Source organism: Parasteatoda tepidariorum, chromosome 11 (assembly GCF_982258835.1).
Source record: "Parasteatoda tepidariorum strain Cologne lab strain chromosome 11, Ptep-v5.0, whole genome shotgun sequence".
Lineage (NCBI taxonomy): Eukaryota > Metazoa > Arthropoda > Arachnida > Araneae > Theridiidae > Parasteatoda > Parasteatoda tepidariorum.
Genome location: NC_141765.1, coordinates 25,401,559 through 25,418,085, shown reverse-complemented (window position 1 = coordinate 25,418,085; position 16,527 = coordinate 25,401,559). Strand labels below are relative to the sequence as shown.

The 16,527-nt window shown below is 30.3% G+C and overlaps 1 protein-coding gene across 1 annotated transcript in view; it reads right to left on the bottom strand.

Annotated features, from left to right (window-relative positions):
- LOC107452600 (uncharacterized) overlaps positions 1-16,527 on the bottom strand; it is a 22,464-nt gene continuing 5,937 nt past the window's right edge. Inside the window, exons 3-6 of the mRNA XM_016069109.4 lie at positions 13,864-14,870; positions 7,561-7,595; positions 2,839-2,885; positions 1-660 (exon numbers count right to left, since the gene is read on the bottom strand). Of these exons, the coding sequence (XP_015924595.3) occupies positions 20-660; positions 2,839-2,885; positions 7,561-7,595; positions 13,864-14,870 (1,730 nt within the window). The 3' untranslated portion in view covers positions 1-19. The remainder of the gene's footprint in view (positions 661-2,838; positions 2,886-7,560; positions 7,596-13,863; positions 14,871-16,527) is intronic.

Genomic DNA, 16,527 nt, shown 5'->3' with positions numbered 1-16,527 from the left:
TAACTTCGTTTATTTTTTATTATTTACTGTTTACAATTTGAGAAAAATCTCCAACAAACGGAACAGGTGTTTTGTAGATACTAAATGCAAGAGCATCTTTAAATCGTCCATTTAAAGCTTTATGCATATTTGTTGTAGCTTGTTCTAAGATTGCGTCTCGAATAGGTGGGGTTATGACATTTGATATATCTCCAATTGTGATCATTTTTGTTGTAACTTTCATGTGACCAACATCAGTAACGAAAAATAGCTTTAAATTAGGAATGTTTTCTTCTTTAGTAGTGGTTATTTGTATGGAAACTTCTGTATCTCTCACGTCAGCTTTTGGATAGAAAATCAATTGCATACTGTCGTAAGTCACATTGGCAGTATAATTAACTGCTAATCCCGGAAATTGAAGAACGCAATTAAAAGTGACATTAGCTGACTGCCAGAGGGGTACTGAGCAATCTCCAGATCTTCGAACTCGTGATAGATTTAATATAGATCCCTTTGTAAGTTTGGCCTCATTGTCTGTGATTCTTCTGCTGATTAGGCTAACGTGGATGTCAGGCACCTTGTAAGGATCAATTCTACTGTATTGGGCTTCTTTGATGAATGGTTCTCGTAGAATAAAGTCAATGTAAGCATTTGCCTGTCTGACTGAGTATGCTTGACTGGCTGGAAAAAATGTTGTAGAATGAGTATTAACAAATTTTCAAGTTTCGAACTATTTTGAATGTCGCACAAATAGTCCTTTAACATAAACTGCCGTAGTAGTCAATAAAAATGCCCTATTGAAACGCCTACTGACATGAAGAATAACTCACTGAAATTGAGATGAAGAGGGATCTACTAAAACTCAAAGTATCAGGAAGTCAGGACCAATTTTTAAGTGCCACCATGTTATGGAATGGAAAATAGCGTTACAGTTTTTGTTTTCGTATTAAATTTGACTAAAATATTGGGTGCCAGCTTCGGTTTTTTTAAGAGCAGTGCTGACAGAAAAACCAGGATTTGTAGACTCCTGGAGATGAATGTCTATTTTCAAACATCGGTATGATTGTTAATAACTGAGTATAACTAATAATCGTAAAGTAAAAAAATAATAAAATTTAATCAACAAATAACCAATTCTGGGATAGATAATTTTCATTGACTACTACTTTGCATAGAAAGATTCTCTAAGAAAAAGATCTGCTTCTTTTCTTAAATTAAAAATAGTAAGTAAAAAAAAATAGTCAAGTAAAAAATGTATTTTAGCCGTTGCTTAGTATTTTTCATTAAATTTCTTTAAGCGACTAATTAAGAATCAATATTAGAATATGGGAGAATAATTCTTCTCCATACACGGTATCTCTATCTAAGTACATGAGAAAAACATATATGGTGGAGAGAAGAATTTTGGTCGAAATAGCAACAAATTAGAGTGTGTCAAAGGAAATGTGCGTTACAATGACTACGGAAATGAACTTCAGTACAATAAAATTACAAAGATAATAAACAGCAATATTTCCTATATTAAACTAAAATTAGGGAAAAGCTGAAAAATACTTATAAGATTTCGGTCCTATAAATTTGCTCCCTTTACCAATGTGAGCTTTAGCTGCCATTTTGAATTTATTGAAGGGGAGGGAGATCAGAAAGAGAAATTTTGAAAATTGCTCTCTAGACAAGTAAAGTATTATATCCAATATATAATTTTTAAGCTGAATCAAATAAAATCAAACTCAAGTTTATACCTAAATACTAATAGTTTGGAAGTTATTACGTAGTATGGACGTTATTTTTATAACTGTAGAATGCTACATAAATATTTGCCAAAACATATCATACATATTGATTCTATGAATTGTAAGGTTAGAACTAAGCTCGCAAGTACTTCAATTATGATTTACGTGAGAACTTGTGCGGGTGCCCATTTTCATGTAGCGTGCGTAAGGGGGTACATTAAGGACCTTCAAAAGAGCTTTAGATTTCTGTTTGTTTAGTATAAAAAGTTAAATTTCTTCCTACACTACTTCAAATAATCGTAGTTGCTATAATTAAAATTTTTTTTAATTTAATTTTTTTATAGTTTAAGAAAATTGTTAACTATGCCTTCTTTCCCCTTTATAACCTTAAGAAAAAATTTACACTCATTATACACAAAACTTTTAAAACTTTTTTTTTATTTCTAAACTGTTAATTCTATCGTCTTGGTTCTGATCTATTCAATTTGTGTTTAGTGCATAGGATTCATTACCGCTTGTCAGCATAGTAGTGTCAAACGCAGACATATGTATAAGTACAAATCTGTACTTTTTATACACAAATACTTTTATAATGTTTAAATTATTAGTTCCACCGATTTCACTTTAGATTCATTAAAAAATACATTGCATGCAATATTTTTTTTTGCCTAAGTATCAATGTAATACGTTAGTCAATTTATATTTGGCTTCATATGATTTAGGGGAAGAAAAAAATGCATCGGAAATTACCTGTTTTGTATAGATAACAATGTTCGAATTTCAAACCCATTTTATTTCTCTCTGTTAGAAAATATAAAATGATGAGTAAAGTTAACCTTTAAGAGGGAAGCAAACTTTAAATTTCTTTATTGGGGCTAAACCATAAAGTTTATTTTTATGCCTTAACTTTAAAATTGCTTCATTTTTACTTTGATTTTTAGGTAGTTGGAAATTCACGAATTATTATATTTCTAGCTGTATAGACGCAAATTTATAGTGATAGTACTATACAGCGTTGGAAGCGAGCCAAAAATACGAATCTGAATTTCCCAAGTAGCTAATTCGTGTTCTTGGCATGATACCATATATCAATTTTATTTAAATCAATAAAATATTTATAACCTACTTGCAAACACAGTTGCCATCAACAAAAGTATCGCCAACATGTTCAACCTAAAGAAAAATTTCAGAAATTATAAGCTTTCATAAATATTTTTTCTCTAAAAAATAAGCAAAAAATGGTTTGTGAAAATTATGTTGAATTGAAAAAGATCCAGAGTGTTTATCACAAACTTTGCAGTCATTATGGTCGTTTTACAGATATTACAGGTGTACTGGGTCTTTCGTTCATACCATTGTATGGTGAGAACCATACAAGCGAGCTCCCTTCACTCCAATTTCTAAGAAATTAACAATTAAGACAGCGGAGGTTTGATCACAACGAACTCTTCTGGTCGTCGATTTTTTGGAAAGTACAGATATTCAACAGATGGACTGACCAGCTAAATCTCCAGGATTAAACTTTATAGAATCGGCTTGTGACACGAGGATGGTTATTACCCGCAACTACCACCCGACAATTATCTAGGGGGCAAATATATATCCTGAAAACAGGGTTGGTGAACAAATTGTAACAATTCTAACAGGACCTCCTAAACTGCCCTATTTCCAGCTTATACCGTACCTTTTTTTACTCGTCACCGAAGTAAAAAAATACCACATCCCTTACAAATTTTTTTAATCAATTATGCAATATTAATGTTAAATCTGTCCTACTATATGGATCAGAGACTGCTATAAAAACAGCATGAAAAAACTTCAAGTATTCATTAACAACAGTTTAAGAAGAATCTTGCGTATCAAGTGGTTCCATAAAATTTGTTATGAAGAAATCCTTAGAAAAGCGAAACAGAAAGCAATAGATCTGGATATTAAACAACGCAAATGGAAATGGATTGGTTTTGTTCTACGTAAACCTGAAAAATTTAAAGTCAAACAAGTTTTTCATTGGAACCCACAAGGAAATAGAAAAAGAGGAAGACCTAAAAGTACTTGGCACAGAACTATTGTAAACTAATAGGAAAGACAATGAGAGAGGTAAAATATTGGACCAGAAATAGAGTGAGATAGAAAGCTATGATAGAAGCCCTATGCTCCAATTCGGAGTAAAAAGGAATATGTGAACGCGTATATTTAAGTCAGTGGGCGAAAAGCTTCATCATTTTTGTAGTTAGCTATAACTGCAGCTACTTTATTACAAATGTAATTAACTACAATTATTTTTTTAAAGTAGTGATTACGAAATACTTTTGAAATGTAGTCACTACGACTACTTTCAGAAGACAAATTTTGCTGCAGAATTTAATTTACAATCATGTTAAAAATATTTTTGAAAAAAAGATTGGCTTACTTAGACATGAGGAGTTATTAAAAATATTTATTCATGTTTGCATGAGCCAGTTAGTTTATCAAAACTATTTTTTACGAAGTTGCTCTTTTAACCTTCAACTTTTTACGCCATCTCGACAGCGAATATTTAATTTAAGAAATGCTTTAAAATAATAAAATGCAGTTTTGTGAAGCGTTGAGTGCTCTTCTATTTCCAAAGTACATCGAAAAATTTCAGAGAAAATATGTTTTCCATACAAATGGCATCAATGTTTCATGAGAAAGTGTTGGAAATGTGGATATTTGTAATCGCTTATTTTTACTGTTATATTAATTGCTGACGACTAATACAACCACAGATCAAGATGTATGGATTGATAATGGAACTCATTATTACATGCATTATATTGCCATATAGTATAAATATATCTTAAAAATTAAATTTATTTGTTTTTAAGTATTTTAATCGATACAGTACAAAAATGTTAAAAAATAAAAAACTAGGCAGTTTTTAAAATCGAAAACATCAAACAAAAATTTACACTTTTTCAGGAATGACTAAAATTTTAATATTTCATGCGAAATTGGTTCTTCAGACCTTCCCCTCTGTTATTTTGCTCTCCGTTACTAACCATTTAATAAGCTTTATTTATCTATATAATTCTACAGAAAACAATTTTAGTGATTTACAGTGTAAATTTGACTAGGGGGTTAAGATGTTTACTATATCAGATGACTTATTTTCAAAATTCTGTTTCTTTATTCAGACTTTATTCTGTTTCAAAATTGCTTTTATTTCAATTAATAAATTCCATACTAATATAATTTTAATTAGTTTCAGGTACTTTCTTTAAATAGAATTAGTTATTTCATCTTGTTTTGTAGTATTACACATTCTTGCCTTTGCCTGCAAAGTGTAGCACTCAAATACATATATTTTATCGCACTTTCTGGAGTTCAATTTGGTAGTGTTGCAGATCCTTGTAACGGTTTCAGCTTTTAGGCTAATGCAATCAGTACATGGACAGCTTTGGTTTAAATATTTATGATCAAAAAATTTTAATTTTTCACTTTAAAAATCAAAGACAAACTTTTACATTTTTACAGATTTTGTATATTTGAGTTTTGCTTTAAGGATGAAAATTTTAACACAAACATAAATGCTGAAATCAAAAAATTTAAAGGATGTAACACCATAAAATCATGTTTTTCTAGTTATTTTTTATTAATTTGCAAGTCGTATTGAAAGAAAACTAACTCTTGTATATGCTTTCAATGTAACATGTTTTAGAAAATTTAAAAATAATTTTCTCAACTATAATTTCATTTCTTAAGCATATTATCTCTCATATTATGCAACATCATAGAAATGTTTCTGAAAACATCTGAATGAGTTACATGATATTTTATTTTTGTGACAGTTACGAAGAATCCAAATTTATGGTGCTCGATTAAAACATACTTACTCGTTATTTGTTAAACGAGGAACAGTACACTGTTAAAAAGATTGCACCAAAAATTGATATTCATTTGCTGGCTACATAAAATGGAGCTCAATTTTACCATTGTCATGCTGAAATATGCATGATATATTTCCTAGCATTTAAAAACCACATTATTATCTTATTTAATTGTTTTTCAATAAATAAAAATCATTAATATGATATGCAATCTTTTTATGCCACAATCTTGAATTGAGTGCAGAATAAAATCTATTTTTGAGATTCCCTTTACATCTACCTAACACGAGAGCAAAGAATTCGAAAACCTTTATTTGTATGCTAATGTTTTGTATTCATTAAAATTCGTTATTATTTCTCACGCTTTCCTTTCTGCCAACACTTTTGAATGTGTAAGGCTAAGAGAAAGAACTTTGGTATTAAATTTAATTAATTGATAGCCAATACATAAATCGCTTAACTTTCCTAGGCGAAAACTGTGACATGGCACTCGCATTTTTGATTTCTTGTGGATGGAGGTGTCCTGTTGGGCTTACCCCTGCAGCCACACCTTTCGGGCCATTTTCCGAATTTATAGTTTGTTAATGTATATTTATATTAAAATTGAGATTAATCTTTACTTTAGAGCTCTACATAAATTTCAAAAATAAAGCATTTTTATTTATTATAATTTGATTCTTTATAAAGAAATTTATGGTTTTTGTAAATAATTGCTTGCCGACATCACTCCGGAATAAAATATGGATAAATGGAAATACGCCAATCAACATCGTCTTCAACTTTTGCTAATCAACATTCAACTTCTTCAACGAATGGTAAAATCATCAACTCCTTCAACAAAACCAAAATATTTCATAACAACCATATATTGGTATTTTCACTAGCTCCAAATGAGAATAGAAGGTTGCACCAAAAATAGGTTGTTTTGAAGAAACAAAACACCTATTTTTATTCTTTTATAAAAGCAGAGGAAGGTTTCACCATTGTTAGATATTTTCAAAGCACTCAAATTCTGGCCAATGTTGCTATTTGCCTTAACAAAACTATTTACTGCAAGTAGCTTATTTTATGACATATCTCTAACCATTTTATACCGCCAACCAAGTTTAAAAAGACAACATAAAAGAAATTAACTTTGATTAATGCAAATAAGGCATTTACCTACTTAAATAAGTTGATATTTGAAACAACATGCATTAATCGTACCGATGCACCGAGACCGAGAAGTAATGAAAACATGGCGTCGTCAACAAATATCATTCAGTTTACAATCATCGTCAAAGGTTTGAGGTTTTTACCAAATTTTGGTGCAATCAGTTGCACCACCATATTTTTCAATCAAGCTAACAATTTATGGTGTAACTGAAGTAAAATAATCTTTCATTTAACTAATATTTGGGATAATGAGAAACTTTGCACCAAATACTGGTTAAAGATTTACAATGTATCCACAAATTATCCGCTTATGTATCTAACAATTTTTTAGTTTCTGAGCTAATGCAAAAAGAGAAGTATATGGATAGAAAGCTATGTGGTACTGTCAGTATATTGCAACTTCTGTCTTAACATTTGTGATAGAATTATTTGCAATTTTTCACTTTGAAAAATCAAAAACAAACTTTTAAATTTCTACGGATGCTGCAGATGAAGGTTTGTTTCAAAAGTGAATATTTCCTGATGCGGGCTCAAATATAAATGCTCAAACCAGAAGATTTAGAGGTTGCAATACCGAAAAAATATGTTTTTCTTGTTATTTGTAATAGTTTGCGAGTTGTATTAATAAAAGTTAAATCTTGTATATGCTTCCAATGCAGCGAGTTTCAGAAAATTTAAAAAATAATTTTCCCATTTAAAATTCTATCTCTTAAAAATATTATCCCTCATATTATGCAATATCGCAGAAATGTTTCTGAAAACATCCAAATGAGTCAAATGATAATTTGTTTTTGAGACGATAACGAAGAATCCAAATTTATGGTGCACGATTAAAATATACTTACTCGTTATTTGTTAAACGAAGAGCAGTACCGACAAATTATCCACTAATGTATCTAACAATAAAAAACTATTTTATTTTGAAATTCATTGTAATCTGATAAGTTTGAAGCAGCTGTTTCGTTTCGCAAATACATATTTTCAGATTATTTTACAACAGTGCAGCAACTTCTTCATTATTGGAATTTACTAAGATAATAATTTAGCTTTATCTGCAATTAGAGATTTCTACCTCCGTGGGCAATAAACAGCTGGTATCTTTTAATTGAATTATTAATATTTTTTATTTGTTTTCAAATCAATGAATGAGTTATTTTTTATTATCAAAATTGTTAACGAACCTTAAAATTTTCAACTATGTCAATTTTATCAAAATAATTTTTTGAACCATAGTTTTAGCAATTAGTATCAGTTTTTATAACTAAGAAGTATACAAAAGTCTATCTTTAATACTCATGTTTAGAATATTGTTGTTATAAACTAATATTTAAACTAGGGACAAACTAAAATACTATCGAAATCTAACAAATTACTACTGGAAAAGGTGGGATTGAAAATCTCAAAGGCTGTTTAATTGCAAAGGGCAACAGAGAGGAACTAAAAGACGATAATTTGAGGCACATCCCACTTTTATCCAGCAATTTAACTGTTTTTTATGTTTTTATCTCACTTTCCTGACTAGTGATTCGCAGATTATGATAACGTGTTTAATTTTCTTTCACTTAAATATTAATTTCTGTCCCAAATATGAATATTCTTTAATTTCCTTTCCGAAATTTTTTTAAATGAGATCGTTACAGAAGACTCTAAAGAGGAATATCACTATGGTACTTTCAGAACATAGATTTTTTTTTTCATATTTCAAAACTATTCATATTACCGAACTTTTTCTTTCAAGTATGGTCCTAAATTATCATAAATTTCAATAATACAGCATTTGATTAATTGACATGCAGGTGGCTGATATTGAAGTTCGTCAACTTTGAAAAGAATTTTCAAAATTTCTGAGTTAGTATTAAAAGTGTGTTCAGTGACAAAGATTAATAAATAAATAAAAAATTAATTACTTTGAACAGCCTTATTTTGAATCATGAGATCAGACACAAAAACATACTTTCCATGAATAACATATCTTTATATCTTTTTTTCGACGGATTATGAATCTTGACCGCAATCTGGGAATTATGGTCCTAATAGAAGAATCAGTCACCGTGTAAGAGAAATACATACACTCTATAACAGAAACATCGATGCACCAAGAAGGAGTTGTCCGATTAAAGCAAAAGTTGGTGGACAGGAAGGCAATGTACAGAATAGTAAATGATTAAAATTTCAGAACAATTGAATAATTTATTGCAGAATTACAGTAACAAGTTCAATAAGGTGTAGATCCGCCTCTAGCCTGGACACAAGCTGCCACACGGCGTGGCATAGACCGATAAAGCTCCCGAATGGTCTCTTGCGGTATTTCCTGCCAAATTCGATCCAATTGTCGAACGAGGTCATCAACATTCCGTGCCGGATGCAATCGCCTTCCCATCATATCTCAGACATGCTCGATGGGAGAGAGATCTAGTGATCTGGCAGGCCAAGCAAGAGTTTGACTAGCTAGCCACACGTGCCGTAAGTGGTCTGGCATTGCCTGCTGAAAAACCAGACCAGGGGGCTGAAAAAGGAACTGTAGCAAAACAGGTCTTAGAATGTCGTCGACGCACCACTGTGCAGTAAGTGTACCTCTAATGACGACCAAAGGGGTCCGGCTGTCAAAGGAAATGGCACCCCAGACCATAATGCCTTGTTAAGGGCCGGAGTGGCGTGCAATAGTGAAGGCAGGATCCCCCCTCTGCCCTGTGCATCTCCAAACACGTTTTCGATGATCATCAGGACACAGTTGGAAGAGGGATTCATCGCTAAAGACTATACGTCCCCAGTCGGCATCATTCCAGCCATGTCTGTTCAAAACATTCATGCATACGAAATTTCAAAGCAATCGGATGATTGCTTCTTGGTGCGTCGATTTTTTTGTTATGGAGTGTATATATATATATATATAAATATAAATATATATCAATATATATATATATATATAAATATAAATATATATCAATATATATATATATATATATATATATAAATATAAATATATATATATATATATATATATATATATATATAAAAGAAAAGCTATTAACTTAAGTAGCATTTTATTAATTTTATGCAAAACTTCAAAGCATCGTACTATCTGAATGCAAACATTTTTTTATTTCCATAAAATATCGAGATTGTTTTACCCTGCAATATACCAACTTCTTTTTTGCCAGAACTTTACTCTTCTATTTTATTATAACCTTATCTAATATTTCTTTGAACTAAAACTATTTCCATTGGAATACTGGTGATACATTGAAAGTTAAAAGGCTGAAATTTTAAAATCATTTCCATGAGTGACAGAATAATAATAAATGAATAATAGTAAAGGAATTTTATAATTAACTCAAAAATCTGCCTGCCAGCATTCTGTAGGTTTACTGAAGGTTCAGGGTCTGAAGAACTAGATTAAAATCAGAAAATCTTAGTAATTTAAATGTGCTTATGAGGGCAACGTTGGAGGGGTGACGTTTTTTAAATTTTTATCAGATACAGTTATTTGCACTTAATCTAACACTTGTGTTTTACTAACGTTAATTAAAATGCTTTATGAAAAAATATATATAAAATTTTCCTTTTTTAATTAAACAAATTACTATGTTCAGACCAATAGAAATCGTTTTAGCTTACCTTTTACGCAGCCTTTTTTAACCTTTCAATCTTTACCCTTTTTTTTAAGCCTTTGACGCAGATGATATTTTTTTACCGATGTCACTTTTATTTTTCCTGCCCTGTAATTTCAGGCAAACATATATATTTTAATTATAAAAAACAATCTTACAGTAATAAAAAAAATATCTCTCAGATTATCGGAATTATATTTGAACTAAAATATAAAATCCAAGAAAGAAAAAAAAATTTCACTCATATTTAAAAATTTATCAATAATTGATTTTGTAAATTGAAAATATTTCAATGATGAATAGCGATGATGAATGGTATAAAAAAAACTGAATACGCTAGGAGAGTTTTCATATTTTACTTATTTTATTATATCAAAGTATATACTAAAAAGTAGTTGAACAAAATTCATTTTGATAATAGTCCAGTTGTTATTGATATAAGTGTACTCTAAATCATATTCTAAATATTTTTTTCTTTAAGTTTCATGTACTGTTTGTCTTAAATAGGTACTCTGCCAGACATTCGTCTGGAGCTGTGGCGGTGACTATGGTAACGAGGTATGATAATTTCAAGTAGGGATGCGGGATCCCTCTTCAGGACTGGTTTCGGCGAGAGAAGAGACCTCTTTTATCGAAGCTTCCCTCCTTAAAATGCCCTCTTCTTGTTTCCATAGCACCAGACTGCCACAGACTTAGTGGCGGTCAGAGTACCTATCTTAGACAAACAGTATTAAAATTGTTTAAAGAAGGGATAGAAGGATTAAATTATTGTTCGTTTGGACATGTCCAAAAATTAAGGAATAAGCACATTGTTTTGAGGATAACCAAATCAGGCTAAATTTTATATGAAAATGCATCAAGCATGAAAAAACCAAGGATAACAAAAAGTTATGACCTAAACTCAAGATCGTGAGCTAATTATCATCAAAGCAAGATAGTCCAAAAATGGTTCAGTAAAATAGCACTTGTGGAGGTATTAATAAAATGTATGGACCTCCCTAAGATGGCAATGCAGTTCTCACCGCACCAAGCTGTTTAATTATTTTTAAACTATTTTTTATTATTAAAATTGTTAACGAACCTTAACATTTTCAACTATGTCAATTTTATCAAAACAATAATTTTTTGAACCATAGTTTTAGCAATTAGTATCAGTTTTTATAACTAAGAAGTATACAAAAGTCTATCTTTAATACTCATGTTTAGAATATTGTTGTTAGAAACTAATATTTAAACTAGGAACAAACTAAAATACTATCGAAATCAAACAAATTCCTACTGGGAAAGGTGGGATTGAAAACTTCAAAGGCTGTTTAATTGCAAGGGGCAGCAGAGAAGAACTAAAAGACGATAATTTGAGGCACATCCCTGTTTTATCCAGCAATTTAACTGTTTTTGATGCTTTTTATCTCACTTTCCTGAATAGTGATTCGCAGATTATAATGATAACGTGTTTAATTCTCTTTCACTTAAATATTAATTTCTGTCCCAAATATGAATATTTTTTAATTTTTTTCATATTTCAAAACTATTTATATTAGCGAACTTTTTCCTTGAAGTATAATCCTTAATTATCATAAATTTCTATAATACAGCATTTGATTAGTTGACATGCAGGTGGCTGACATTGAAGTTCGTCAACTTTGAAAAGAATTTTAAAAATTTCTGAGTTAGTGTTAAAGGTATGTTCAGTGACAAAAATTAATAATTAAATAAAAAATTAATTGCTTTGAACAGCCTTTGAACCTGTGATCGGATCTTCACTTACTAAAACTTAATCTTAATGGTTCAAGGGGGAGACCTCATATATGCTAGTTAGTGCATTAGTGTAGACCAGTGGTTCCCAACCTTTTGTGAACCATTGCCCCCCTCTTGGGGTTGACTGACACATATTGCCCCTTTCTCTTTTTGCTCAAAAACCATTCACCGTTTGCTTGTTAGCAACCAAACACTGAAAATATTCTAAGTTATGTTTGATTTTAATTTAAATTGTAATATAAATAACGAGGAAATTTTATAGTGCCATTTTAATTAATTAAAAAGAAATCGTGCATCTTTTTCTTTTCAAAAAGAAATGATATTTAAAACGGAATAATCAAGACAAAAGTAAATTTTTTAAAATTCATATTTTATTGTAATCAAGAAAAAGTTAAAGCGTTAACCTTGTGCTTGGAATTTAACCAAGTTTTATAAATTTTAACCTAATGATTAAATTTTAACTAAGTTATATAAACTTTTAACATAGTTGCAGGCGCTGTATAGCCAAATCATGGCTCTTGCGCTGAAAATTTACATCACTCACTCACTCTTTCTGTGGAAATTTTCTGGGGGGGGGGTTCTTTTTTTAAGAATTATTAATAAGAAACCACTGAGAAGCGCAACTTCAGATTTCAAACGAAATCATGAAGAGGAAATCATAAAGAGGAAATCATAAAGAGTTTTGCTTGAGCTCATCACTGAAAAATACTTTCCCTCGAGCCATCTTGTCTCTTTCTTGGTGAGTTTCGAATTTTTTTTTCTTCTTTTCGAAATGTCAAATGCAATAATTCATGTGTATTTATTAACTATTTAACATGTATACAGTGTTATCTATAAAAGTTGAGTAGTGAAATTATTTGAGTCTTTTATAATTGAAGAAGTTCTCTTAAAACTTATTTAAGACAATATTCCTCAATTTTATTTTAAGGATTGATTTTTTTAATTGATGGTCAAAGTTGTTGGTCAGGAAGATATTTAAAATTTTCGGTTTCTCCTGATCTTTAATTCGCTTGAGATAATAAAAGAAATTATAATCTATTTTAAAATTATCGAGGTTTACTTTACTTTTAGATATTATTCTGGAAAATTGACCTTCATTTCCATCAGGAGGTATCATATCTCATATAAAACCCACCATAAAGCCATTTTGTTATATAATTTTTCGTTTATGTTGTTGTAATGCCCGATAACTTATGATTTTGAGTTGTTATTAATATGATCCTTTATCATCGTAGTTATAACTGCCTTTTTACTATTACCGTTTTTCTCATACCTTGGTGTAGTTACATATAAAATTATTTTTGATTTAGTTCACTATTTCTCGAATTATCCGCGACTATATGTTTGTTCCTTAGCTTTTAGGCATGAGTATGTGAGATATTTAAAAATTAATTTCAATGTTCTATAGAAATATAAATACATGTTTAACACTTACAGGCCCTAAATTATCAGTAAGTATTATTTAATGATTGTATGCTAAAAACCATTTACATTGCCATGTCACAGCACCGTTTTAAGAAATAATGAAGTATATATGATTTATTATTAAGCATTAGACAAAACAGTCAATTTATAAATACAGAAATTTATTTAGCATTTGAACTGAGGTAAATTTAATTTGATACTGTGATAATTTCGCTTTATACAGTACAATACTTTCAGTAACAAGTTTTTTAAAAGTAATTTCGAAAGAAAAGTATGATAGTTGCAGTTTGTCCTAATGAAAAATGATAACTATCAACATTTTCCTACATAAATTTCCGTAGATGACAGTTTTTAATTTGAATCACCTTCTGCTTCAGTTTCAGGTTCTGGTTCAGTTTCAGGTTCTGGTTCAGTTTCAGGTTCTGGTTCAGTTTCAGGTTCTGGCTCAGTTTCAGGTTCTGGTTCAGTTTCTGGCTCTGGTTCAGTTTCCGGCTCTGGTTCAGTTTCAGGCTCCGGTTCAGTTTCAGGTTCTGGCTCAGTTTCAGGTTCTGGCTCAGTTTCTGGTTCTGGTTCAGTTTCTGGTTCTGGTTCAGTTTCAGGTTCCGGTTCAGTTTCAGGTTCCGGCTCAGTTTCAGGTTCTGGTTCAGTTTCAGGTTCTGGCTTTGTTTCAGGCTCTGGTTCTGTCTCAGGCTCTGGTTCTGTCTCAGGCTGAAGGGTTGATTCTGGAGGTTGAGTGGGATCAACTCCTTTAACAGGAAATTGATAGTTTGGCAATCTTTCTGCAATATGATTTCTCACTTGTTTTTCCAACAGACCCCTTAGATATCCCTTGAACAAAGAAGTCACACCACTTACCATATAATTCAAAACCCAATTTAGTGGACCAAGACCAGTAATTGAAACTTTCATTCCTTTCATGTCATCAATAGTAAATGTTGTTAGCTTTCCACCTTTTCCTGTTTTTGCATCAACAGTAAATTCCATGTGGGTTTCAACATATGCGACTTCTCCATGGCATCTTATGGTTGGTCCCCAATTCATAAATTTTACTGTGCCATCATAATAAAAATCTAATATTCCAGCTCCTAAATCTGCTGATACACGCAATCTATCATCTTGTTCTTTTAGAGAACAATGATCTGGACGATGCAACGATTTAAGACCTTCTATGTAACCATTATGCAATTTAGCTTCTCCTGAAACATTTACAAACATAACCTTTTTACTAAAAGCGATTCGACTATCTTCTAACTTGTATGGATCATATTCATGACCTCTTTCATGAAACATGTCTTTGAGAAGATCATCTATAAATTTATCTCCTCTTTCAACTTCATCATCATCCTCGTCAAATATACTAACTAGAGAAAAAAAAAATTTATTTTGTAAGTTTGAGCACAGTAATCATAATGGTTACATATTCAACATTTCTCTTAACTTATGTGTTTTTAATTACTGTAATTATCGTTATTTTTTAAACTCCATTAATGATTGATGTCAAATAAATAACAATGCACATCAAGAGTTGAAAATTAATAATTGTATGAGAAAGAACAAAATCGTTTTCGAAACATGACCAATCACTGAAGTATATCAGAGCAAAAGTTGTATTGAAATTTAAAAAGTTATCTAAATCTAGTTTACTTGAGGAAAGAGCTTAAAGACTGTTCTTAGATAAAACAATCCACTATCACTAGAAAATAAACTTGATTTTGATTATTTTAATTCCTTCTTTGCTCTTCCTAAACTCAATAATAATTAGTCATAGTTAGAAACAATTTTTTTCCATAATTATTTAATTTGTGACCAGAAATGTGAATATTTTTTTACTTCTTATTTACATATTATCAAGAGAAGTCATTATGGATCAACCCATATATTATTCTCAGGCTTAGAAATCTCTTTATAATGAACAATTAATAAAAAGATTTTTTTTTCAGAAACTTTAAGACTTATTAAATATGGAGGACATTTTTTTAAAATTTAAACTAGCGACGTAAAAATAGAACATATTTTATAATTCAATGTCAAAAAGAAATAAACACACAATTTTTGGGTTTTTTGGTGAAAAGTATTTTTAGAAATTTCAAATACTGATGAAACAACTACTATTTGCATCATTATATAGCTATCCACACAAATATTCATCATCAACTGCAGTTATCTTGCTCATTCAAAGAGCAATTATTTATTGCTCTTTGAGGGCTCTATAAATAACAAGGGTCTTTTAATGCTTGCAAACTTGGGGCAAATTTTAGCCATTTAGTGATAGTTTATCATAGAAAAATAGTTTGTTAAGTGAACGCTGAGCAAGCAATTCCAATAACTTAGAGATTTTTGATCCGTGAAGGTGATACTAATTTCAGGCAAGTAATTCATATTATTTCTATTTATGTTATAAAAATAACCATTGAAGGACATATTCATACCTTAGTTTTCATGAAATTTTTATTTATTTATTGAGACAATGTAACCCTATGGTTCATAGGAAAATTATGGTTATTTCGTCCACTTCTCACTAGCTGTCTACGAGTAACAAAACGATTAGTATGCAATACAGACTTGAGCAGTCGGAAAAGTTTTTACATTTATTAAATGGAAATGGAAAAAAAAAACATTTAAACTGATAAAAGTTCCAAAAACTTATAATCAGAAGACTTTTGCGACGAAATTTCTTGGGAAGAAAGTTTTAGTTTTTAAACTTGTATTTTTTTATAAACTTGTATATTTTTAAACTTGTCATTTTTTCTCCTTGTAAATTACAATAAGTTAGAACAAATGAATTTGAACTACAGGTTGCGGAAGGAAAAAAAAGCAGACAAACAATTTTTAATGTATTTTTAGTTAAAAATAAATAGCTAAACAAAATAAAAGAAATAATAATAAAAATACACTTTTACTCATAAATAAATTTAATTAGTTTTAAAGTGGCCGTCTTTTGCAGCGATGCAGAGGCTCAAACGCTTAATGAATTTTTCAACAAAGGGCTGCAAGTCTTCTACCTTTAATATAGCCCAT